At 36.8% G+C, this 25,414-nt stretch overlaps 1 protein-coding gene across 2 annotated transcripts in view; it reads left to right on the top strand.

Moving 5' to 3' along the window:
• The first annotated feature begins 4,827 nt into the window (after positions 1 to 4,827).
• The window catches only part of HYDIN (HYDIN axonemal central pair apparatus protein), a 323,416-nt gene continuing 302,829 nt past the window's right edge, over positions 4,828 to 25,414 (top strand). For both annotated transcript variants that reach the window (XM_004431814.3, XM_087419963.1), the window contains exons 1-4: positions 4,828 to 4,979; positions 6,762 to 6,887; positions 16,177 to 16,296; positions 19,537 to 19,671. In XM_004431814.3, the coding sequence (XP_004431871.2) occupies positions 4,845 to 4,979; positions 6,762 to 6,887; positions 16,177 to 16,296; positions 19,537 to 19,671 (516 nt within the window). In that variant the 5' untranslated portion in view covers positions 4,828 to 4,844. The remainder of the gene's footprint in view (positions 4,980 to 6,761; positions 6,888 to 16,176; positions 16,297 to 19,536; positions 19,672 to 25,414) is intronic.

Raw genomic sequence — 25,414 nt, 5'->3', positions numbered from 1 at the left:
TTTTCTTGATGATACTTTCCGTTTTATCATTTGTTTCAAGTGTGTTCATAATTGCTCATTGAAGCATTTTTAAAGTATTTGTCAGATGATTCCAACATCTGTATCATCTTTTTGTTGGTATCTGTTGATTGTCTTTTCTCATTAAAGTTGATACTTTCCTGGTTCATGAAATGATGAGTGATTTTCTATTGAAACCTGGGTATTTTAGGTATTATGTTATGAGACTCTGGATCTTATTTGGATCTTCTGTTATAGCAGCCTTTCTCTGACACTGTTCCAGTGGGGAAAGGAACCAGATGGAGATGGAAGCCCTGTTACTCCCACTCAACCTCTGTTGACACATGGGGGTGGAGGGACTCTTTGTTATTGCTGGGTTGGGGGTGAGAGTTTAGACTCTTTACTAAGCTTTTGCTGATACCACCCTGGCTGAGAGGGACAGGTGTGCTTCATTAACTGCTTCCCTTGTTGTCTCCACTGGCACTGCAGGGTGAGGTGGTGGTCTTGTTACTACTGGGCAGTGGTGAACATCCTAACTCTCCACTAGGGCTCCTCTGACATCACCACTGTGGGGAGGGAGAGGGTTGCTTCGTTACCACTAGGAAGAGTGGAAGTCCAGGCTCCCCACATGGTCTCCACTGACACCATCATGCAAGGGGTAGGGGTGGGGTTTCTTATTACTGCCTTGCAAGGCTGAAAGTCTATACTCCTCATTTGGCCTTCTCTGATGCCATGTTGGCAGAGGGGTTGGGGCACCTTATTACAACCTAGTGAGGATGAAAGTCTATTTTCCCACTTTGCCTTTTTTGGCAGGGCTGCAGTTTTCCCTCTAGTGTGTGACTAGAGTAGAGTGGTTTTGTCTAAAAACTTTCTGTTTTGCTGGGATGCCCCTTTCCTAGTTCTTTGGCTAGAGGGAACATGCTTTTCTTAGGGCTCCTTTCTGTCTGTTCCTGTTGGCTTTTCCAGATTGTTGGCTTATCCAGCACCCAGTCTGGGGTATATGAGGCAAAGGAAAACTGAGAGAACTCACCACCGTGTGGTTCCTTGAGTTCTCAGGTTCTTAGCTGGTCTGCATTCTTCTCTCCACCTTTCAGTCTTCTTTTGTTATTGTATACATAATGTCCAGAGTTTTTAGCTATATTTTGCAGAAGGAATAGGGAAAAGTATGTCTATTTTATTAGTAGTGGGAGTCCCTTGCCAGTTTAAAAATTGATTTATTATATTAATATTTTTAATTGTGAAAATTTTAAAACATGCACAAAAGTGGAGAGAATAGTATAATCCAGCTTCAACAGTTACCAATATTCTCTTATTCTTGTTTCATCTGTCCTTCTCCCTCACACAGCCACACCCACACACACATTTTTTTCCTGGAGTATTTTAAAGTAAATCTCAGACATAATTTCTCTTTACTTGTACATACCAGAAGATTTAGTATCTCTAGCAGATAAAAACTTTCTTTTAAAAAATCATTCCTGCAGTACCATTATTCTACAAAAAAAAATAACAATAATTATTTTATATCACTATCATTCATTTATTGGAATCATGATCCAAACAAGGTCCACTCTTGCATTTGGTTGGTTTTAGAGTTTTTTAATCCATACCTGTTTCTCTCTCTCTCTTTCTCATGCTATTTATTAGTTGAATAAGCTAGATCATTTTCCTGTAACATTTCCCACATTCTGGATTTGGCTTAGTTGTATTCTTACAGAATATGCATGTTCCTCCATTCCCTGTATCTCCTGCAACTTGGTTGGTAGGTCTGGAGTCTTAATTAGATTTGGGTTTAGATTTTTGTTAATACTTCTACCTGGGTAGAAGTACTTTTGTTAATACTTCTACCTGCTGTGTACTGCATCATACCAGGAGGCACATTGTATGTCTGGTTTTCACTCTTTTAGTGTTAAGATTGATTTAGAGGGCTCAGGTGTTGTTAGCTTGATTAGGTCATTACAAAGTTCTTCAGCAACATCTTTCCTAATGGTTTTAGCGTTGATGATCCTTCATTTCATTAGGGGCTGCAAAATGGTGATTATTTTTCTGTCAATCCTTTTGCATTTATTATCTGGAGTTCTACGAAGAATAATTTTTCCTCATCAACTATTTGGTTAACTTACAATGCAATTTGTACCAAAAAAGTGCAGGATAAATGGTTGATTCTTCCCTTTTAGTATTTCCAAAATAATTAGTTTGATGCCCTAGCAACTTCCAAAGGTGACTAATGATTTTTTTAGTATCATTTCAACTCAGACTTTTAAAGAGTAATCCATTACAGACTTTTTTTTTTTTTAATCCTCAAATTATCCTATCTTTGGTGAATGGAAACTCCTTCAAGTTGCTCTGGGTCCTTTAGATACAACTCCAGTAGCCTTTAATAACGTCCTCTTTTTATGGTATAATAGAATGTACCAAGTTCATCTTACACATTTCGTGCCCCAGACCTCAAATTACCCATTTCTCCAGGGAGCTGTGGTTCCTTTTAGTGGGAAATGGTATTTAGAGACTATGATATGTCCCTGGGCTGTCATTGCTTACCAGGCTTTAATTGCTTCTGGGCTCTTTCAGTAGGCAAGTTATTTAAAAGCAGAAAATAATCATGAGCTCACACTCATATTTTCAAGGTAAATTTAAGATTATGGGGTTTCTTAATATAAGAACTTCTTTGATTTTATACTTTTTTAAATGCTGAAATGCTTGGTCCTAATGGTATTGATGTAACTACTTGTTTTTAAAATATTATTACTAATATTATGACCAACAATAAGACTACTCTCCAATGAAGATATACAGTCAAAATACTACATTTTAAGGTCAGTTGTGAGTAATTATTTTCTCTTTGTGGTTATGACACCGACTTGATATACGGCAGAGTTCATTTGTTTCAGTTTGTTTTAAGTTTTTAAGAATTGATTTTTTAACAATGTTTTAAATTTTATTTTTAGCAATTTTATTGAGATATCATAAAATTTACCCATTTAAAGTGTACATACAATTCAACAGTTTTTAGTATATTCACAATCATGTGAATATGTACGGTCATTACCCCAGTCAATTTATAACATTTTCGTCATCTCAAAAAGAAATTCCATACCTTTTAGCTATCAGCCCCCTATCGCTTCATCTCTCCCAGTGCTAGACAACTACTAATCTACTTTCTCTCTAGAGATTTGCCTGTTCTGGACACTTCATGTGAATGGACTCATATAATATGTGGTCTTTTGTGACTGGCTTATTTTACTTAGCATAATGTTTTTGAGGTTTTTCCATGTCTCTGTATGCAAGGGGATGCTGCAGCCTCACCCCTGGGTTCTGGGATTTTTCACAAAGGTGTCTCATCTATGAATAGTTGCTAGTTGGTCTTTTTGTGAGGGAGACTGAAGTTGCAAACCACCTCTTTCACTATGTTAGTGACATCACTTTGTATATTATTTTATGTTGTAGTAATATGTGTATTACATTTGATCTATTGTTTGTCTTTCTCTATTTAGTATGTCTTCTTTGCTTTTTCTAAAATTTCTTTTGGTATTTAGAAAGGTTTATCTTTATCTTCAGTAGTTTTCTTTGTATATAAATCTTTATAGTGCCTATATTAGTTATCTATTGCTGTATAACAAAGTACCTCAAAATTAGTAGCTTAAAGCAATGAATATTCATTTTCTCACAGTTTCTATGGGTCAGGAATCTAGGTGTGTCTTAGCTGGGTGCCTCCTACTCAGGATCTCTCCTGTATCCCAGTCAAGCTCTTGGCCAGGACTGCAGAGATCTCAAGGCTCAACTGGGGCTGGCAAATCTGTCTTCAAGCTCATTCACATGGTTGTTGGCAGGCCTCAGAAGATCCACTTCAAAGCTCATTCATGTCGTTGCTGGCAGGCCTTGGCTCCTCACCACATGGGCCTCGCTATAGGCTTCCTGAGTGTCCTCACAATGTGGCAGCTGGTGATCCAAGGGAGAGAGCCAGACAGTGCCCAAGATGGAACCAAGTCTCTTTATAACTAATCTCAGAAGTGACATCCCATCACTTGTGCTGTATTATATTTGTTAGGATACCTAAGTACAGCCCACACTCAAGGGGAGGGGATTACACAAACACGTGAATGCTTGGGAACAGGTATCATTGACTGCCACCATAGAAGCTTTCTACCTCAATTCTCTTAATCCTCCTTTATTTTATCTGGCTAAATGGTTTGACTCCTACCTATTACTTATACAATAGTTAATGATCTTATTCTACTTTTGAATTTCCTCCTCTTTTTTTCTTTCATTTTAAAATTGCATTCTTTCTACTTTGTCAGAAAATGTAATGTTTGAATTTTCTTCTTCTCCTCATATCCTCAACTTCATTTTAATCTTAGCTCTACAATTAAATATATGAAATGCTCATTGTCAGTCCGTTTGCTGAAGTTCCCCAGTCATCCTGAAGTCTTATGTTCATTCTATTTGAAGGGTGCCATGAGAGAGAATTGTCAAATAAGCAGATAGTGTAGAAAACTATGAAGTATATTTATTGAGCAGCGTTTATTTATTTATCTGTGGAAGATAAAAGTGCCAAAATGTAGGAACTGCTTGTATTTCCATGTCTTCCCTGAGCTTAGTCCAGAATCACTTGATTTGTCTAAAGGCATCCTAGAATTTGGGATAAAACTAAGTCTAGACTAGTGACATGGAATAGATACTAGTTACATGCTTGTTCCAAGCATTTGATGTATTTTTGAAGATCAGTATTTTTTTAACCCTTCCTGTATTTGAAAAAGCTTAAAAAACAATTGTGACCAGAATTCAGAAATTAACTGTATTTGTTCTAAAACTTTTTTTCACTCTTAGGTGAGCAAAGGAAATAACTGAAAATGGCAGGTAGAAGACTTGAGGAGTCCATGGGGGCTGTTCAGATGGGGTTAGTCAGAATGCTTAAAGGATTCCAAAGCAAGGTTTTGCCACCCCTGAGTCCAAAGGTGGTTACAGAAGAAGAAGTAAATCGAATGGTAATGTATCAGAGAATTTCAGTGTAAAATGCTTCATGCAGTCTCCTCAGGAGAACGACAGTGGCTACTTGGCATTCTCAGAATATCAAACAGAGAGTTACTGACTGATAATATCAATTTAGTTAACATGGTAGGTTGCTGCAGAGTACAGACACCTGTTAAAGCCTGAGAAGTTTTTAAAATTATATACATCAAAGTAGAGGCTTGAATTGCTTAAGTTAATCAGCCAGTTGAAGTCAGACTATGCAAGCAAATTATTAAGGTTTTCTAAATATTAGGTTGAACCCTATGGGACTGTCATTTGTGTAGTTCAAAAACAGTCAAATATCAGAATTTCATAGGATTTAACCTAAATAATCTATTACCTATTGATTGGCAAGAGTTATTTTTGTACATTTGTAGGACATAGAGCATTAATATAATGACTATATGGTGTCTAGGAAAAATACATAATTTTTTTGTCCATTAAAATAAAAAATATTTATATTTTTAATGAATTATAATAATTTGGTGAGAATTGAACTATAAACTACATGCTATAAATAACATCAATAACAATTTACAGTATTAGCGATAGTATTCACTACATTTTAAAAACTAGTCTCAAGTTATGTTCCAATTAGAAAAATAAAATTTATCATCCTTCTCTTTTATGGTGGTAGTTTCATACTTAAAGTAACTCCTGACTTTTTGCTTTTAAGACTTCGTTATTTTTATTCAAATCACAACAAAGCTGATACCTCTTAACATGTTAGTATTCCAATCTGGGTTCCAATCAAAAAGAATTTAAAACACCAAGTTGGAAGCTGTATTAGAAATATGCCTTCATTTAAATGGATTCAATCACAGAAATTAATTTTGTAGGAAATTTGAAGAACAGTGATTTTAACCCAAGATTAAGTGAATCAGCTAAATTATACACCTCTGAATGTTTTAAAGTCTTGGCACGTACTTAGGCGTTATGTTGCTGCCAATGATCATAATCTCCTTGCATATAAAGTAGACACTGGAACAATGTGAACATTCCAGAACAATAATAACTAAATAATAGTGATTGGTTCTGGGTTATTTAAATGATTTTATTTAAATGATAGATTACATTTTTTTCTCATAACATTAGAAAGTGTTAAAACGTTTTGGTTCTTATTAGATATGTGAATATGACTGGCTGCTGGATCTGATGATTGGCTTACAGCTCTTCTAAAACACGGTCCAAATGCACTCTTGTGATTTCTAAAAAGTTCAAACTCGTTCCTAAGCAGTGCAATCACACTTCCTAGATCCTCTACATTTTATAAGATCTCTTTAACCTGATCTAACATGATAGTTAACACCCAAAAGCTTTGCTTGGGTGTTGTAGCTTCAATTGAGAAATAGAAGTATTCAGACTCCTTAGCTCTGGAGCCCATAAGTGATTTTAGAAACTTAGAGTTTTATGCTCAGATGCTTCTTCTGAGCATAAATATTAAGGTCTTTGGACATGTTCCTGTGCAATTTCTTGACTCCTTTCCCCCCCTCAAGGTTCTTTTGTGTGATTCCTTCAAAATCATAAGGAAACAGCAACCACTTGTCATTTCAAATTACTGTGCAAAGAGCTCAAAAGTGCACGTGTACTTCTCTTGTATTATTTAGCTATTTTAAATATTTTATAAGGGAACTTAGTGGCATTCTAGAATTATCCTGAAAGCTGCAAACACAAATTATTCATTACTAGCACTTATGAAAACACTTTTTCAGTAAAACTATTTATGAATCTTTGGCTCCTGTTGTTTTAAATCCTAGCTGACACCCTCGGAGTTCCTGAAGGAAATGTCCCTCACCACAGAGCAGAGACTGGCTAATACACGCTTGATGTGCCGGCCACAGATCATTGAACTTCTAGATATGGCGGAAACAACACATCAAAAGGTAGCTGCTTTCTGTCGTACTTGCGTATGATATAGGCCCTGGAATAATATGAACATTCTAGAACAACAGTAACTAAGTAATAGTTATTGTTTTGGGGCTAACTAATCCCTTACAGTGTTTGGTGATGACATTCTTTTTAGACCTCTGCTGATCTTGATATCTGTGATTTGATGTGGAAAGAATTACAATTAACACAATAAGTACAAATAACTTTTGACTAGTCACACTTCTTTCTTAGCTACTTCTGGACACGATTGTTTACTGATTGGGAATAATTCCAAGAGTTATATTAGCCAAGCCCTATTAAGTTATCTTCTTAGCACAACAAGAAATCCCTCCTTACCTGAGCTGTCATCACTAGAAAGGATGAAGGTGGGATTGTTTGTTAAAGTAGGCATTTGTTGTCTGTTCTGGCTCATTCCCCATAATAAATGTATCCTTTTAGTCGCTAAAGAATAGTTATTTTAACATGGTTCTATGTTCTAATGTAAATCATATATTCTAGGTTTTAGGAGCATATGATTATAAAATAAGGTCTTATTGCCTACTTTTTAATTAGTTTCTTGAAATATATGCTTCACTCTTTGTGCACAAATTATGGTATGAACCTCCATCAGTTGAACTACTGGAGGTTAGCTGCCTCTCAAAGGGTTCCCGGCCATTCCTGAGAGTTTTCAGAGTTATTTCCCACGTGACTAATGAGTCCTGAAGCTCTTTTGCTCTCAGAGCAACAACGTTGCCCCCCACCCCCGTCTAGGATATGCATAACATTTACTCTTCCTCTGAGCACTGCTTGATCTAGTTATTGTTTCTTCTGTTCCCCATAACCACCCCCTAACTTGAGGGCAGGGAACACAGCTTTCCCCAAAGCTAATTCATCCTAATTAAGGCTATTTGCTCCTTTCCCATAGCATAGCTAAGACCAGACTATGCATATTTTTCTGTGTGTACTGCCGGGTATGTGTTTTAATGTATTTTGACTCCTGCTATCAAGGATGGGGATATTAGCATACTCCACTGCATCTCATCTTCTCTCCTCTTTCTTCTCTCAGCTCACTTGGTTATTTTTACTTTATTTTCTGGAGTTTCATTTGTCTCTTAGTTAGGTGACAGTCATCCTCTACTAATTTCTTCAAGAAAAGCTTATGGAAACTGTATTTCTTTTCTTTATATGTTTGACAATATCTGCCTAGTGCCTTTTTTTTTTTTTTTTTTTTTTAATTTTTGTTTATTGCAGTAACATTGGTTTATAACATTGTAAAAATTTCAGGTGTACATCATTGTACCTCTATTTCTGCATAGATTACATCATGTTCACCACCAAAATACTAATTACAACCCATCACCACACACATGTACCCAATTATCCCTTTCACCCTCCTCCCTGCCTTTTTACTGAACTGCAGATTTGTTAGGTATAAAATTCTCGGGTCACACATTTTCCCCATAAGAGCTTTGCAGGCGGTTTCCTCACTACCTTCTGGCTTTAAACAATGGTATGCAGAAGTGTGAAGCCCACATGATTTTCCTCACTATCGATACTTTGTTCCTTGTATGCTTCTATGCCCAGTCTTTTAAGCTTGTATGCCCAAAGATTGTTTATTCTTATTTAATGTCCAGTGATTTTATTAGGATGTGACTAAATTTTTTCTGAGACACTATGCATCTTTATTTTATTTCTAGAAACCTTTTCTTGAATTACTAAGTATTTGTTCATGCCATTAAAAGGTCTTTTCTTTAGGAATGTCAATTATGAACATGTTTTACCTTCTTTTTCTGCCCTTCTACATCTTATATTTCCTCTCTAGTCCATTTTTTAACTTTCTGTTCATTTCCATTTTATTGTAATTACATACATCAGGCTATCCTCTGTGTCCTTTACTTTGAGTTTTGTGTGTGTGTTTCTCTTAAAATTCATTCTTTTTTAAAAAAAATTATTTTATCGAGGTCATATTGGCTTATAAAATTATGTACATTTCAGGTGTACATTATTATTTATCAGTTTCCGTGTAGATTGCATTGTGCTCACCATCAGTAGTGTAGTTTTTATCCATCACCATACATATGTGCCCCTTTACCCCTTTTGCCCTGTCCTGACACCTCCTTCCCCTCTGGTAACCTCCAATCTGTTCTCCTTATCCATGTGTTTATCTTCCACACGTGAGTGAAATCATATGGTATTTGTGTTTCTCTGTCTCACTTATTTTGCTTAGCATAATAAAATTCATTCTTAAGCTTGACCGGTTCAGCACACCTGGGTTGTCTCACAACATTTGATGCAGTCAGTGTCTCTATTTTGTACCTTTTAATTCACTTGTATCTCAGATATCACACTCCTTTGGTTTTCTTCCTACTTCACTGCTTGCTATTTTCTTATTTGTTTTTCTCCTCTTGCTGATCACTAAATATGGTAGCTCCTTAGTACTTGGTCCTTGAACCTCTTCTTTCTCTTCTGAACTCATTCCTTAGGTGACTCCTTCTAGGAACAAGGCTTTAAATTCCACGTTTTTATGATTACTTTCATAATTATATCTCCTACTATGGCTTATCCTCTGAATTCTGGATCGTATATTCAACTCAAATGTATGATTGGCAGGTGAAACTTAAAATATTTAAGATCTAATTTTTGCATTCTATTCCCTCCCTAAGGATGTGATCTTTCCTCTTTTGTTTCCTCTCTCCAGCATATAGTAACCCCCATTCATCTATTTTCTCAGACCAAAAACCTTGGAGTCTCTGGTGCCCCTTTTTTTTCTCACATCTTTTATGAACTCCAACCACAAGTGCTATAAACTCTGCCTTCACAAATATATCTTTAATCAAACCTCTTCTCACCACCTCCACCACCACCATCCCAGTTCAAGCCACCATTATCTAGACTACTGAAATAGCCTCCCTGTTTCCATATCATCACCCCATTATCCATTCTCCACAAAGAAGATGTGGAGGATTGCTTCTGTGTTTAAAACCATCCCGTAGCTTCATCTTACTCTCATAATTATAAGGCCCTGCATTGTTTGTTCCTGCCTCCCACGTAGCCCTCTTTTCCTTCCACTCTTCCACAGCTCATTCTCTTCTAACTGTGCTCCCCTTTTGCTGCTCTTCAAACACTCAAAGATAATTCCTGCCTCGGGGCCTTGGCACTTGCTATTTCTTCTAACTGGAATACTATTCTCTCAGATCTTTGCGTGACCTGCTTCAGATCTCTACTTAGACATCATTTCCTCAGAAAGGCCACCCCTTGATTACCTATTAAAAAGAGCAACCATCCCCATTCACTCTGTCTTCTTGTCCTGCTTTGGTTTTCTTCATAGCCTTCTCACTGCCTGACCTCATATTAAGTATTTCTTTATTTTTTATCTATGTCCCCAAGAATGTCAGCTTCACGAGGGTAAGGGCTTTGTTGGCTTCATTCACTACTGTATGCTCAACATCTGGAAAATATTGGAAACTCAATTAGTATTTATTGAGTGAACATATGAATTTTTTTTATTGCTTTTATCCTCCCTGGATTCTTGAATGTTTGCTTTGTGCATTTTTTTTTGTTATGTTCTTTGATTTTTTTCCATTATGTTCTTTGAGTTTATAGTGAAATAATGTTATTAAGATTTTCATGGCAACACTTTTCTGTTAACTAGTCTTCATTTGCCATTTTCTTTATTCCTTTTCTTTTTTTTTTCTTGAGTATTTTTGTATAGATCCTGGGTTTGATTTATCATTATAATTATTATTACCACTCATCTTTGAAAGAAAGAAGAGATCTGTTTGCAGGAAGTTAATGTTGAAGCAGGGCCTGGGTAGTGTCCCAGACCAGCAGGAATTCTCCATGATTCTCAGTGCGGCTCTTTATGAAAGAGGATTGTGTGTGTGTGTTTATTTGGAAGGGGGATGAGAGGAAGGGAGGAAGAATGACTGAATTGTGTTAGCCTTTTCTTCTCCCCAGATTCTTATGGGTGTTCTTATGATTCAGAGTTCCCCTCTTCTAGCCTGCCTCAGTGACAGACTGCTTCCTACTAACGTGTATTTATATGTTTCCCAATTCAGCTCTGACCTCTCTCCTATTTCATGGTGTGAGACGGCACTGTGTTGGAGATCTGTATAACGCAAGCCTTACCTGAAATCTGAAGTTGCAGACATTCTTGCTGGGCACCTTCTCTCAACCCTGGTTATTTGTGGCAGGAGGGGTGGGGAAGGGAGCTCAACTGCCGGTTATAACCCACAGAGTCCATCTTGGATTCTTAGTGTCATTTAAGCAAAAATCCATCATTTCCTCCCACACTAGAGGGCCTTCTTTGTTATATATCCAGTGTCCATATATGGAAGGGTCTGTTTCTGGACTTTTTCACACCATTGGTCAGTTTGTTTATCCATCTCCAAACCACAGTATTTTCATTATTTTATATGTATGTATATACATATATATATATATTTAAGTCTTGGTATCTAGTAGAGCAAAATACTTTGTTCTTCTTTAAAGGTATTTTATTAATTTTCAGAAGTATCTTGGCTAATTTTGGTTCTTTGTATTTCCATATACATTTTAGAATCAATTTATTGAGCGGAGAGATTTTGCTTGAGATTGTATTGTCTATAAATTAATTTAGGAAGAACTGATATCCTTGTGGTATTAATTCTTCTAATCCATGGACATACTGTATCTCTCCGTTTCTTGAAGTCTTCTTTAATTTCTTTCAATGAGGTTTTATAGTTTTCCCTATAGAAGTCTTTTGCATAGCTGCTGTTCTGTTTATTCTCAGATATTTTATATTTTTGATGCAATGTTATATAATGTGATTTTCCTTCTTTTTAAAATTATTTTATTTATTGAGGAATAATTTATAATAGTATCTATTTTAAAATTTTACTTAACTGTTGCTACTTAATATCCAGCAACCTTGTTAAATCTCATATTAATTCTAATTATTTATTAATTCCAATGATTTATTTGGATTGTCTATGCAAACACTTATTATCTTAGAATAATGGCAGTTTTATTTCTTTTCAATCTTAATTTTTAAAGAATTAATAGACAATTTTTTTAGAGAAGTTTTAGGTTTATATAAAAATTGATTGGAAAATACACAGAGTTCCCTCATACCCCGTCTCCCTCCCCTACCGCACGCAGTTTCCTGTATTATTTATATCTTGTATTAGTATGGCATTTTTTTTTTTTTACAATGAATGAACCAATATTGATACATTATTGTTAACTATAGTCCATAGTTCACAGTGAGGTTCACTCAGTGTTGTACATTCTATAATAGGTTTTGATAGATGTATGATGACATGTATCCGCCATTAGTGTATCATACGGAATAGTTCACGGCCCTAAAAGTCACAAGCTGCACATATTCATCTCTCCCTCCCCCTTCCTGAGCCACTGACGATCACAGATCTTCTTCTTGTCTCCATCATTCTGCCTTTTTCAGAATCTCATATTTCTGGAATCATACAGTATGTAGCCTTTTCAGATTGGCTTCTTTCAATTAGCAATATGCTTTTAAGTTTCTTTTCAGTCTTAATTTTTTATAGATTTCACTTGCTTCTCTGAATTTACTACTAGTTCTGATAGAATGCTGAATGAAAGTTGTGATCCAAGGTATCCCTGTGTTGTTTCCTAAGGTAAAAGGAAAAAATCCCAATATTTTACCATTAAGTATAATGTTGTTGTTTTCTTTGTGAAGATCTGGATACTCTATCAAATTAAGGAAGTTACCTATTTTTCCTAATTTGCTAGGAGCATTTTTTTATTGTGAATAGATATTTAATTTTATCAAATGTTTTTCTGCATCTATTGAAATGATTGTAATAATTTTCCCTTTTATTCTGTTGTGTCAAAAGATACATTTATTTTTAAATGATTTTTTAAAAATTCATATGTGTGTGTGTATTATGAGCATATAACTTGATGAATTTTAACACAGTAAACATGCTCATATAACCAGCACTCAGATTAGAGAATTTAAATGTAACATTACCAGCATCCTAGAAGCCTTCTTGTTCCTGGTTCCCAGTTATTACCTATTCTTCCTCTCCAAAAGAACTGCTAATCATAGGTTAGTTTTATCTTTCTTTGACCTTTATGTAAGTGGAATACTGTGGTATGTACTCTTTAATCTCTGGCTAATTCCACTCAGTATTATGTTTTTGAGATTTATTTATGTTGTTGTGTTTAGTAATAGTTCACTTATTTTTATTGCTGTATAGTATTCCATTGATGACTATACAGTTTGTTCATCCATTTTACTATTGATGAGCATTTGGTTTTTTCCACATTTTGACTATTATAAATGATGCTGTTATAAACACTCTTGTATATATCTTTAGTGCACATGTTCACATTTCTATTGTGCATATACATAAAAGTGGAATTTCTAGGTTTAGGCTATGCATATGTTTCGCTTTGGTAGATAATTGCCAGTTTTGTACCTATTTATGCTCCCGCTAGCTGTGTGTGAGAATTCCAGTTGCACTACATCCTTGCTAATACTTAATATTGTCACTCTCTTTCATTTAAATCATTCTATTGGGTGTGTAGTGCTGTCACACTGTGGTTTAATTTGCAATTTCTTGATTTCTAATGAGGTTGAGGACATTTTCATATGTTTATTAGCCATTTGAATATCATCTTTTATAAATTATATGTTTATGGTTTTTTTTTTTTTTTTTTTTTTTGGTGAGGAGATCAGTCCTGTGCTAACATCTGCCAATCCTCCTCTTTTTTTGCTGAGGAAGACTGGCCCTGGGCTAAGATGAGCATCCGTGCTCATCTTCCTCCACTTTATATGGGACGCTGCCACAGCATGGCTTGCCAAGCAGTGCATCGGTGGACGCCCTGGATCTGAACCGGCGAACCCCGGGCCACCGCAGCAGAGCACGCGCACTTAACCACTTGCGCCACCAGGCCGGTCCCTATGTTTATGTTTTTTGTCCATTTCTTACTGATTTCTATAAAAGTTCTTCATATATTCTGGGGACTAGTCCTTTATCAATTTTATGTATTGCAAATAATCTTCTCCTATTTTTTGGCTTTCTTTTTCGTTCCCTAAAGAGTATCTTTTGACAAACATAAGTTTTAAATTTCAATATGACTTAATTTACAAATCTTTTGATTTATGTTTTATACTTTTTGTGTCCCATTAAAGAAAATTTTGCATTCTTCAATATCATAAAGATATTCCTTTCAGTTTTCTTCTGAAAACTTTATTTTATCTTCACGTTGAGACCTTCAATATACTTGGAATGGTGTGTGATAGGTGTTAAATTAAGTGTCTATATATTTAAGGATTTGTTTGTGGGCTTTCTAATTTGTTACATTTGTTTTTATGATAAATATTGTGCTAATATCTCGTTATTTTAATTTCTATGATAAGTAACAGTATATTATATGTAAAATATAATTATAATAAGTCTTGCTACCTGATAGAGCAAGTCCTCCTATCCTGTTCTTCAAAAGTATCTTGTCTATTCTTGGTGTTTTGCTTTTTCATATAAATTTTATAATCAGCTTTTCAATTTCCCAGAACATTTCCGTTGGGATTTTTTTTATTGGATTGCATTAAATTTTTAGATCAATTTGAGGAGTATTTGACATCCTTAAAATATTGAGTTTTTTAATTCATGAACATGGTATATTCCTGTATTTATGTAGGTCTTCTCTAATTTATCTCAACAATATTTTGTAGTTTTTTTTTTATAAGGTCTGATAGATCTTTCATTGGACTTATTCCTACATATTTTATGTTTCGAGACTCTATTTTAAATGGTATTGTTTATAAATTTCATTTCCTAAACGTTCCTTGCAAGTACATAGAAATATAAATGATTTTTGTATGTTAGTCTTGTACTCAGTGACCTCAATAAATCACTTAGTAATTCTAATAGTTTATCTATAGGTTATTTTGAATTTTCTAAATAAGCAATGTTTTCTTCTGGGGAAAATGACAATTTTGTTTCTTCTTGTTCAATTTCTAATGTTAAAACAACCTTGAATTTCTGAGATTAAACCCAACTTGGTCATGATGTGTTACCCTTTTTATGGGTTTCAGTATGCTTGTGTTTTCTTTCTTATCTATTTTTTTTTAGTCTATGGTTCATGAGTAAGATTGGCCTGTAATTTTCCTTTCTCCTACTGCCTTTCTTAGGCATATGAAAGTTATGCTAACATCATCAATTGAGTTGAGAGACGTATAATTTCTGTTTTTCTTTCCTTTGGGAGAGTTTCTATAATATTTGAGTTGTATCTTCTTTAAATGTTTCCTAGAATTTGTTTGTAAAGTTATTTGGGCCAGAGTTTTCTCTATGAAAGGTTTTTTACTTACAAATTCAATTTCTCTAATAGTTGTAGAACTATTTGTATTTTTTATTTCTTCTTGTGCTTGTTTTGATAAATTGTATTTTCCTAGGAATTTGTACTTTTTATCTAAATTTTTACTTTACTGACATAATATCCATTTATTACCTTTTTACTTAGTTCAGCTTCTGTAGCAATGTCCCTATTTTCATTCTTTATTTTGGCTCTTTGTACCTTCTGTCTTATTTTCTTCATCCGACTCACTAGATATTTTATCAATATTGTTAGTCTTTTTGGAGACTCAACTTTTGGCTTTGTTGATTCTATAGTATCGTTACTTTCTATTTCATTAATTTCTTCTATTGTTTTTGTTATGTCATTTTTTCATTTGTTTGGGCTTTTATTTGTTTTTTATGTTTGCTATTGTTTTTCTAAATTATTGAGATGAATGCTTACGTCTTCAGTTTACAAACTGTGTACCAAGGTGCCCAGTGTGCAACCATGAACTCACAGGGCATCATGCGATATTCTAAATTTTTAAGTAAACATGGCAATACTCAAAACCTGTTGGATACTACACAAGCTACTAGCTTGAGGTGATTCATAATTTCAACATTAGATCATACTATCTTGTTAGCTCTTCAGTGCCTCCAAGAAGATATTTGTTGATACAGCTTTTCTTGTTATTCTCATAGGGGAATTGGTTCAAATTACCCTATTCACCATTACTGGAAATAGAAGCTTGGGGTTGGTGTTCTAATTAGCCTATATTTTTTTTAACTGAGGACCAAAACTTCTACTTTCTTTTGTATTAAAGAAATTGATGACAATAACCTTACTCATTATAACACTTATTGTTTGTGGTAGTTACTCCTTTTTGAGTGTTTCCTTTGTTCTTAGTATTAATATCCATAGGTCTATGTAGTATTTTCTTATCTTCCCCAGTCATTTCTGCCACGGTGTGACTATATGATTAATTTATTCTTTCAACTACAGTTTTCAGGAATTGACCTGGATCAGGCATTATTCCAGCCCTTTCCATCAGAAATTGTATTTCAGAACTACACTCCCTGTGAAGTCTATGAAGTTCCACTGGTTTTGAGGAACAATGACAAAGTGAGTATGTTTGTGGGATGGCTGTACCTTCCATGATATATAAGAAGGGATTAAATAAAATGGGATCCTGTGGGATCTTAGATAAGTTCTTTAATATGATAGAGCTAGGAAAATAAGTGAAAACATTCCCTTTGACTGTAAGCTTAATGAAAAGAGACTGTGTTGGTTTGTTGCTATATGTTCAGTCCCAGGGCAGTGCTCAACAAATGGTAAACTCCCATAGTGTGCACTGACATCTTGTTGAATAAAGGATTGGCTAGATGAATGTCATGAAATTCTCATGTGTGACCAGTTGGGCTAGGTTTTTATGCAAGACAGGGCAATTACTATTCATGTTTACATACTCTGCATTAGAGCCACCATTTCACCAACTGAAGGTATAAACTCTACTCATATAAATTACAGCTGTTGAGCCAATGCATTTATAGTCTACAAACTGTATTTTTTAAAAAAATAACTTCAAAAAATGGAGATCTTTTCTTTCCTTTTCTCTCTTCTCCCTTCTACCTCAGATAGCCTTCACATTTTTGTCTACAGATAGTTCTGGATGGCTTCTCCACTGTGTACGCCTGGTCTCTTTGTGGTTGCAACTGAGGATTTCTTCTCCCTTTTTATGCCTTTTTCTTCAGAGATAAATTAGGGTTTATTTCAAGAAAAGATATTAAATGCCTGAAGATATCCTTGACATTTAACACTAATGAAAGAAAGAATAACGTGGGAGGTCAGCATGAAGCACAGTTAATGCGAAAAGTAATCAGATGGGGAGGAAGGCATCTGAGAGATTTTAAACCTCAGGTGTAAAGACAAGTAGGAATACTTACAGAAATCTAAGAATGTGAGGACAAAAAATTCTAGTTATAAGAAAAAAGGGAGAATAAGCAAAGACTATGCAAGAATCTGAGGCAAATGGGAAGACTTGCAGTTATATTCAGTACAGTAGCTCATTAAAAGAATTAGTGATGCCTTTCAGAGATCAATGGGGTGATTTAATGACAGCAAAGTCCAACCTCTGGAGAAAATGGTATGTTTAGTTCTTTGCTGCAAGAGTGTTAGTAAGAGAAGCTCATGGGACAGAAGCTAAAAGGGTAGGCAGAGAGAAGAAAAAGAATCTGAGGTGCCCAGGATTAGATCCCTAGACCTAAAGAAGAGATACATTACATAGACATTAGGACTCTCATGTAGGGCTGCCAACCAATTCAGTTTCTCGCTTCCAGTTCTCTTTTTCCCTTTCACCATTACTTTTTGACTCTTGCTCAGTCAAATTTTTAGGCTATTTAAAGACAGAGAGGAGCTAGTCCAGAAAGGAGGTACTTTAGCCACTCGTCTCCGGCCCTAAACAAGAAATGATTGTTAGTAGGTGTATATGAGCGAGTAAACAGTATGAGGCATGTGTAAGTTTTGTCTGCCAAAGAGTACTTGGTTCTCCTGGATATCCCAAAACCTCTTGGTAAAATGCTGCCTGTGTGTTGGACCCCATGAAAGGAGGGGGTTCCCATCCAGGGAAAGTCCAGCTACCAACAAGCAGACAGATTCTCTAGGCTACGCAGGCTTGGTCTTGAGTGAGTTACTCCCAGGACCCTAGGTAACCTTGTGTCTCTACTTCCTTAGTTCGTGGACTTATAAGGAACCACTGGGATAGATTCGGGGTACTGAGGGGTACTGAGAAGTCGGTTCTGTGCCATTCACCTTTTATTTGCTTCCTCACTGGCATGGGATGCAAAAGATAGAGCCCATTTGGTCATTATTTCTCTATCTCTCCACACACACCAGGTGAGAGTATGCCATGAACACTCTACAAGTCTCAACACGATTCTATTTGGGATGCAATTATAAGCACCCAGGCTCTAGAGTCAGACTAATCTGGGATCAGATTCCATCTGAGCTGTCTGCCAGCTGCAGACCTTGGGCAAGTCACTTCACTTCTCCAAGCTTTGGGGATAATAATAGTATTCATTTCAATAGGTTGTTTGGAATATTAAATGAGATAATGAATGTAAGGTATTCAGCTCTGTGCCTGTTACATAGTAAGCACTAAACCAATATTATTGTTATTATTAGTAGTAGTATTGATGGTGTTTTCCTTTCTAGTTTTTAATCCATTATTATGCTCTTACTAAAAGTATTCCCGGCAAGCTTACATAGTATCATTCAGTGCATCATAAGTGCCACTGCACTTTTCCCTTACCAGCAAAGCCAATTCTATTCCTATCAGACTTGTGCACATCTCTTCCTTACCTCCCCACCTTCTAGTCTTAGGGTCTGTCTGAATTCTCTCTGCATTTCTTCTTCCCTTCACCATCTGGGTTTCAGCTTTGAGGAGTTGTGGGAGTTCTTTTTACCTCATTTTTCACCTGAGATTTCTAGGTCATACTTAACTTCCTTCTGCTCCCTTTGAGTCTTTAAAAAGAGAATCTACCCCCCCTTCCTTGTGTCCCTAGAACCTCCACCCTTGACCACCCCCATTCTTCACACTATTATACTTCTTTTATTGCTTGGGCTATCTGAGATAGAGATATGTACTCTGGGCGAGGCAAGCAGAGAAGACGAGTAAGACTTGAAAAGAATGACACTGTTTGAAGCTGGTCTGATTCAGGCCTTGGGGATATTGTACTGCTCTCTGTTCTTGCTTCATAGTGCTGTTTACTTAGGACAATCTCACAGAGAGGGAAGGTGGAGGTAGGTCAGGGCTTGACTCCCAACACCATTGCTTGGTGAAGATGTAGCACTTAGGGCAAGTGTCTGTTTCTTCATCTGTAGAAAGGGAGTCATAATGAAGCTCAAAGGTTGTTGTGAGGATTAAGTGGCACATCAGGCCAAGTGGATGGTCCATAGCAGGAGTGCAGTAAGTATGATTTCTTCTCCCAGGAGAGTTCTCAAATGTTGGGAAATCCAGCTTAACTCTACTGTGTGGGTGGGGTATTAGATGATTAAGCAGTTAGCTTTGAAGATAGTCGCATTTAAATATAAAATCAACAAAGACTTGGAATAACAATAAAAATGAGTAATAATAATAATGTTAATAAAAATTAAATGCATTGAGTGTTTTCTTTGTGTGAGGCGCTGGGATAAAGGTAGGTACTGTCATCTCCTTTTACAGTTGAGGAGACTGAAGTTCAGATGTGACAAGGTCACCTGGCTAGTAGGTAGTGGACGGAGATTTCAGGTTTAACTACAAAGGCTGTGCTTTTTCCTCTGCTTTTTCACGAGCACAGTGTCCATCACTGTGTGTTTTTCTTGCAGATTCCAAGGATGGTGAAAGTTGTTGAGGAAAGTTCCCCTTACTTTAAAGTAATCAATCCAAAAGATGTTGGCCACAAAGTAGCTCCAGGAGTGCCATCCATATTCCGAATCCTCTTCACTCCAGAGGAGAACAAGGTAACAGCAGAGCTGGCAAGAAATTGGTTGAATGCTTGTCACTAGCAGTTTGCCATTCTGAGCATTCATAGAGGTGGTGGTGGTGGTGGTAGTGGTGTTGGTGTGGTGGTGGTAGTTGTGTTGGTGGTGGTGGTGAGAGGAGTGATAAGAATGGGTGAGAGGAGGGGATGGTGCACCACTGGGAATGAGAAAAGAATTGTCAAACAGTGCTGAGGGTCTATATGAGCTGTAAGTAGCCAGGGTGTAAAGAAGAGTAACCCTTCTGGATGCTCCCTGGCACCTACCTCGGCATATTTATATTTGACTCTACAGCTAGGGGGACACCAAAAAGGAAAAGGTGTGATCCAGATGCAATGAGCTGAGACTAAGTATAAAGATCATGGCTTCTTGGAAGTTTGGGATCCTAGCTGGGTACAGATTCTAACTAGTTTAGGAAAGAGACCCCAGATCCGAACATTGATCACAGTTTTGGTCTCATTAATGGCAAAGAGTGTGGCCAGGACCTGAGGCCCAGACAGGGCCTCCTCCTGTTCCCCAGTGACTGGTGGATAACCAGTCTTCGGTGAAGAGTTGACCTAACTGATAGCTCCACGCAAGCACAAGTGGAGAAGCTAGAGCTGCGCGCAGAGGCCTGCCTGGTCTGCTTGCCCCTGTCTGCACAGGCAGGCTGGATAGAGCCTGAGTTCAGAAAGGGGCTGTTTCCCCTCAGCACCACTATAGCTGTGGGGAATCTAGCCCATTCTCAGGCTCTCCTCAGTTGTAGAAATTCCAGTGCCTCCTGGAAGCAAGGACCAGCTAAGGGAGACTGAGAGTGGAGGCTTCCTACCCAGCCCTTCTCAAAGAGCGCAAAATTGTGGGTTGGGTTTTCCTCTATATGGACCAAGATGGGGACTTGTGGGGAGGAGGAAAGGGACTTTACCAGCATGATTAAAGGAGCGAGGACAAAAAACAAGGCTTAAATCGGCACAACAAGATGTCCGATTATATATAATGTTAATAGTGTGTGTGCTGATCTGTATTGTACCGTTATAGTTGGAATCAAAAGAGCATAATGGAGACAGAGAGAGTTAGCTTTGAATCCCTGCTTCTCCCTCACTAATACGTATTAGCTGCTGTGAATGTCATTGCCAGTATTCCTGCCACTATTGCCACTGTTCCTACTACTTTGCTGGAGAGCAGGGATAGAGAATTTAATGTGGTCTGCCAAGTGTGTATCACTGTAGTGAGTGGTTACAAATTCCATTTTAATAATGCTGCTATTATTTTTCCACTTTGTGGTATTACTATTTATTTCTTGGGTTGTGTTTACGGGCCTATAGTTTTGTTTGGGGTACTATTGAAATAAGTGAAAAGACAAATAGCTCTAAAAGTAGTGCTTTTTGTTATATGTTATTGAAATCGTTGTTTCTTCTTGAGGCTCTGTATCTGAATACTATCGGTGAAGAGAACGGTACCTGGATTTAGTATGGGTGTCAAATTCCTACACTGTCATTTCTGTAGGAAGCTGATCATAAGTCTTGGCGCAGCTTGAAATATAAAGCTTGCTGGGTTTGAGGAGCTGGCTTTCCTTAATTTTTTTCTGTGCTGGAGCAAATAAGTCTCCTGTTGGATAAGTGTTGTTCTACCTGCAGGTGGTCTGGCTGAGAAAGGGAAACACAGAACTTTCTGAGGAGGTAGAATGTCCTAAATCATGATTGGCGTGTGGGTTATATGAGTGAATTCACTTGTCAAAATTGTACATTTAATATTTGTACTTTCCAATATGTCTAAATTTTACCTTAAAAATTATAAAAATATAATAATAACCATAGGAGGAGGAATGGATGGAGCTATAGATGAAGCCAGAGTGACAGAATGATAATAATTGCTGAATCTGGTTGATGGGTACATGTGGTTTGTTATAGTATTCTGTTTTCTTGTATATGTTTTAAATTTTCCCTAATCGAAAGCTAAAACAAAAGAGATTTTGTTACTGCTTATCTATACAGCAAATAAATAATTGAAATGTATTTTAGGTATGTTTATATTTTTTATAAATATGAAATGCTAACATTCCCATTGAGGATTATTACTTGGCTAAATTTTGTGGCTGCTTATCTTACTCCTAGTTTTCCATTCCCTTTTACCGTTTCATTTCACCCACATTGCATGTCTATTGGGAAACCCCTAATTTAAAAACATTAAGTTAAATGTTGTTTTACTGTTTCTTTTTCTAAGTATTTGAAAGTTATCAAAGGCTATGTGCATTTATGAGGAGAGAGAGAGTGAGAATAATGGCTACCTGTGAGAAATGTAACTATCCAATTTTGGATACATTAAGATTTAGTGTTGGATTTGGGTTATAAGCTATAACATAATTTAGAGAATTCGTTTTTCAAAGGATGTGGTGATTTCTTCTTTCGCTGACTGTCCAACACTGATGGCGGGCATTTGGGGAAGCTCCTGCTGCTAGTTTTGGTTGCCTTTTTCTGCAAAGATCCTGTTACACTTGTACCATCAGCAGGGCCTCACTCTCAGTAGTTTTTCCAGTCATCTGGGCATGTACATTCACTCTTACTGTTGGAAAGCCAACAAGGCCGTGCACGGGATGATGAGCTAGCGTTAGTGGTGCTGTCTTTAGTCCTGCTCCAGAATGCAGCAGGGGAGTAACTAGAGCCAGATTTATTTTAGGAAAAATAAAAGTCAGTCTTTTCACTGTGTCACTTTTTCTTCAGTTGGTCAAATTGATAGCCAATATACATATGTATTTTTCCTCCCTATTCCCTGCTGATCTGAGCACACTCCATTCTCATTTACCCTCCTCACATCTGGAGGGTGAGATATGTAAATTGCAGCATGCCACAGCCTAATAAGCCAGTCTCTTTTCAATTGGATTTTCAGCAACCATGTATATTAGCATGTCGAAGATGATAATGCAATTTACATTTTTTTCTGTCATCTATTAATCTGACTTCCCGGGGATTTATCTTGTTAAGAATGCCAAATACCCAGATAACAGGTGCAGCAAATTCACTGTGGCTTTCCTTATCTCTTCTTCTCACACAGACTTTTAAAAAAAAGATTGGATATGTTTTTAATCTAATCATCCTAGTGTACGTGTCATGTATGGTAGAAATATAATAGTCATAACACTATAAAATTCTGGAGCTGGGCATTTTTCTTGACCTCTTAAATTTGTATCTTTACTATTCAAAGGAGTATCAAAAATATTAGGCTTTTGTAGGAAAGCAAAACTCGATACTTCCTTGGACTTAAGAAAGCATCTATTTACTATAGTGTTGTCATGTGAAAATGGCAGCAGTGGTTTGAAGAAAATATGAAGTGATGCAATTTTATTGCTAAGTTATGCTTTAAGAAAATATCTAATTTGCTGTCAAAGTAGTTTTCCTGATTTGTTGCTATGAAATTTAAAAATTGTGGCCCAAGAAGAATAGAAATATGTTAACATGTTTTATGTTATCTAGGTGTATAACAATAATGAACTATATTGCCAGCATTTTGAATTAAAGTGTAGATATCATAAAATTTTCCACAATCAACAATTTTTGTTGGCAAAGATAATGATATGGATTTTATTTTCTTTCTGCCTGAAATTCGCCCTCCCTAGTTCTTGTCTGGGTCACGCCTGAAACATCAATGCCTAGCACAGCACCTGACACAGGAAGTATGCAGGAAATATTTGTCACATGAGATGAGTAAGTGAAAGTTAATCTCAAGAAAATATAAAGAAGTTTATTCAACTCGAGCATGGCCTACAGATGATAAAAGCAAAAGCATATAAAAGGGCCCAAATATCTTTTTCTGCTATGAATGTATTAGACGTTAACTTTCTCTCTTGTTGTTTCAACCAGGAGAAAGATGTCTAAGAAGTCTTCTCTAAGAAAAGTGTTTCTCTCTATTTCATTTCACATCTTCAGTGAGTCACGTCACTACTTTTTAGCTTTCTGGATTTGATAAATATCATTATATAATAAGGTTAATGAGGATGTTGAGAATTCTATGAGGAACTCTTGATAGTTTAGTTCCCAAATAAAGATGTTAAAAATGAATCATACTCTTTCATTCATTCTGTGCCAGGCCTAGTTCTATGAGCCGGGATCAATTGGAGAATGGAATGAGCTCTGTCCTTCATGAGGCTTATGTTCCACAATGAATAAACAAACAAATGTATAATTTAATGTCAGATATTGACATGTTGGAGAATAGAGAGTAATGGGAGTCCTGTTTCCTTTCAACAGGAGGATCAGGGAAGATTTCTCTGATGCAGTAACATTTAGGCAGAGAACTAAATTAAGTTATGCAAATATCTGAGGGAAGATATTTGTCTGGAAGAGGGAACCGCAAGTATAAAGGCCCTGTGACTGAAACATGCTTGGCAAAGGCTCAAGGAAGTGCAAGGTCAATTTGGCTGGAGCAGAGGAAACTGTTAGAAACATGGTAGGAGATGAGTTTGCAGAGGGTGAGATCATGAAGGGTCTTCAAAATCATGCAAAGCAGAATAGGAAGCCACCATAAAGTATTCCAAATAGTTTTACTATGAAAGCTTTAGCCCGTATGTAAAAGTAGAGAGAACTGTATAGTGAACAGCCATCACACAGATTTTCAAGCTCTCTGCACACGACCAATCTTGCTTCATCCATCTGGCCCCCTGCCGCAGAGGATTTTGAAGCCAGTCCCGTAGCTAACATAACTACAATACCATTATCACACCTAAAAATGACAATAGCTCCTTAATATCATCAAATATCTGGTCAGTATTCAGATCTCCCCAGTTGAGTCACATGTGAATATATATGTATTTTTTCAAGTGGGTTTGCTTAACTCAGGATCCAAACAAGGTGCTGATTGCATCCCCATCAGATTCTGTAGAATGGTCTTCTGTCCTTTCTGTTTCCCTATTAACTGGTGGTTAGATCTAGAGGCTTGATTATATTCACATTTAATTTTTTTGGCAAGAATTCTTTGGTGATGTGGCACTTCCTATTGCATCAGATCAAGAGACACAAAATGTCTGTTATGTTTTGTTTTGTTTTTGTAATGATCCAACGAGGATCCTGGGGTACAGTTCATACAGGAAAGATAGGATAAATGCTTGATCCTTTCGCTTTATCTACCCTGGTGGGTTTTGATTAGAGATGACGTATCTGACTTACATTTTAGGATCACTCTGGTTGCTGCGTAGAGAATAGACTGAAGGGGGTGTGAGGTGTAATGGCTAGTTGCCTACCCTTGACATCCATATTCTTTTTCCTCATTCGTGAGAGAATCCCAAATTTTGATTGGATTCATTGCTGCCTGACATAAGAGATTGCATTTCCCAGCCTTCTTTGCAGCTGCCTGTGTCTAAGTGTTGGCCGATGACATGTGAGCAGGATTTCTAAGGCGTGTACTTGATGACAGCCGACACAATGGGGAAGGTGCTCTGTTGTGCCCTTTGGTTTTCTCCTTCTGGCCTGCAGCTTGGCTGTGAGAGATAGCTGGCATCCCAGGACTCACTCTGCCCATCAGGTGACACTGAGGGTGGACGCTGTGTGCTAGAACTGCAGAGCAGGAATTTAGGAATTTGGGTCTCTGATGACACTGTGAAGCCACTACACCAACCTGGCGCCCCTATTTCTGGACTCTTTTATGGCAGAGAGATAAACTTCTATCTATCTAGTTTAAGCTGCTCTTATTTTGTTGTGTTCCCTGTTAAATGTAGCAGAACTGAACCCTGATGAATACAGGGACACAAAGCTATTGC

The sequence above is a fragment of the Ceratotherium simum genome, chromosome 30 (genome assembly GCF_057802395.1).
Source record: "Ceratotherium simum simum isolate JZ-2026a chromosome 30, ASM5780239v1, whole genome shotgun sequence".
In the NCBI taxonomy this organism is placed as follows: Eukaryota; Metazoa; Chordata; class Mammalia; order Perissodactyla; family Rhinocerotidae; genus Ceratotherium; species Ceratotherium simum.
Note: the sequence above shows the minus strand (reverse complement) of the source record. Positions and strands in the feature narration are given on the sequence as shown.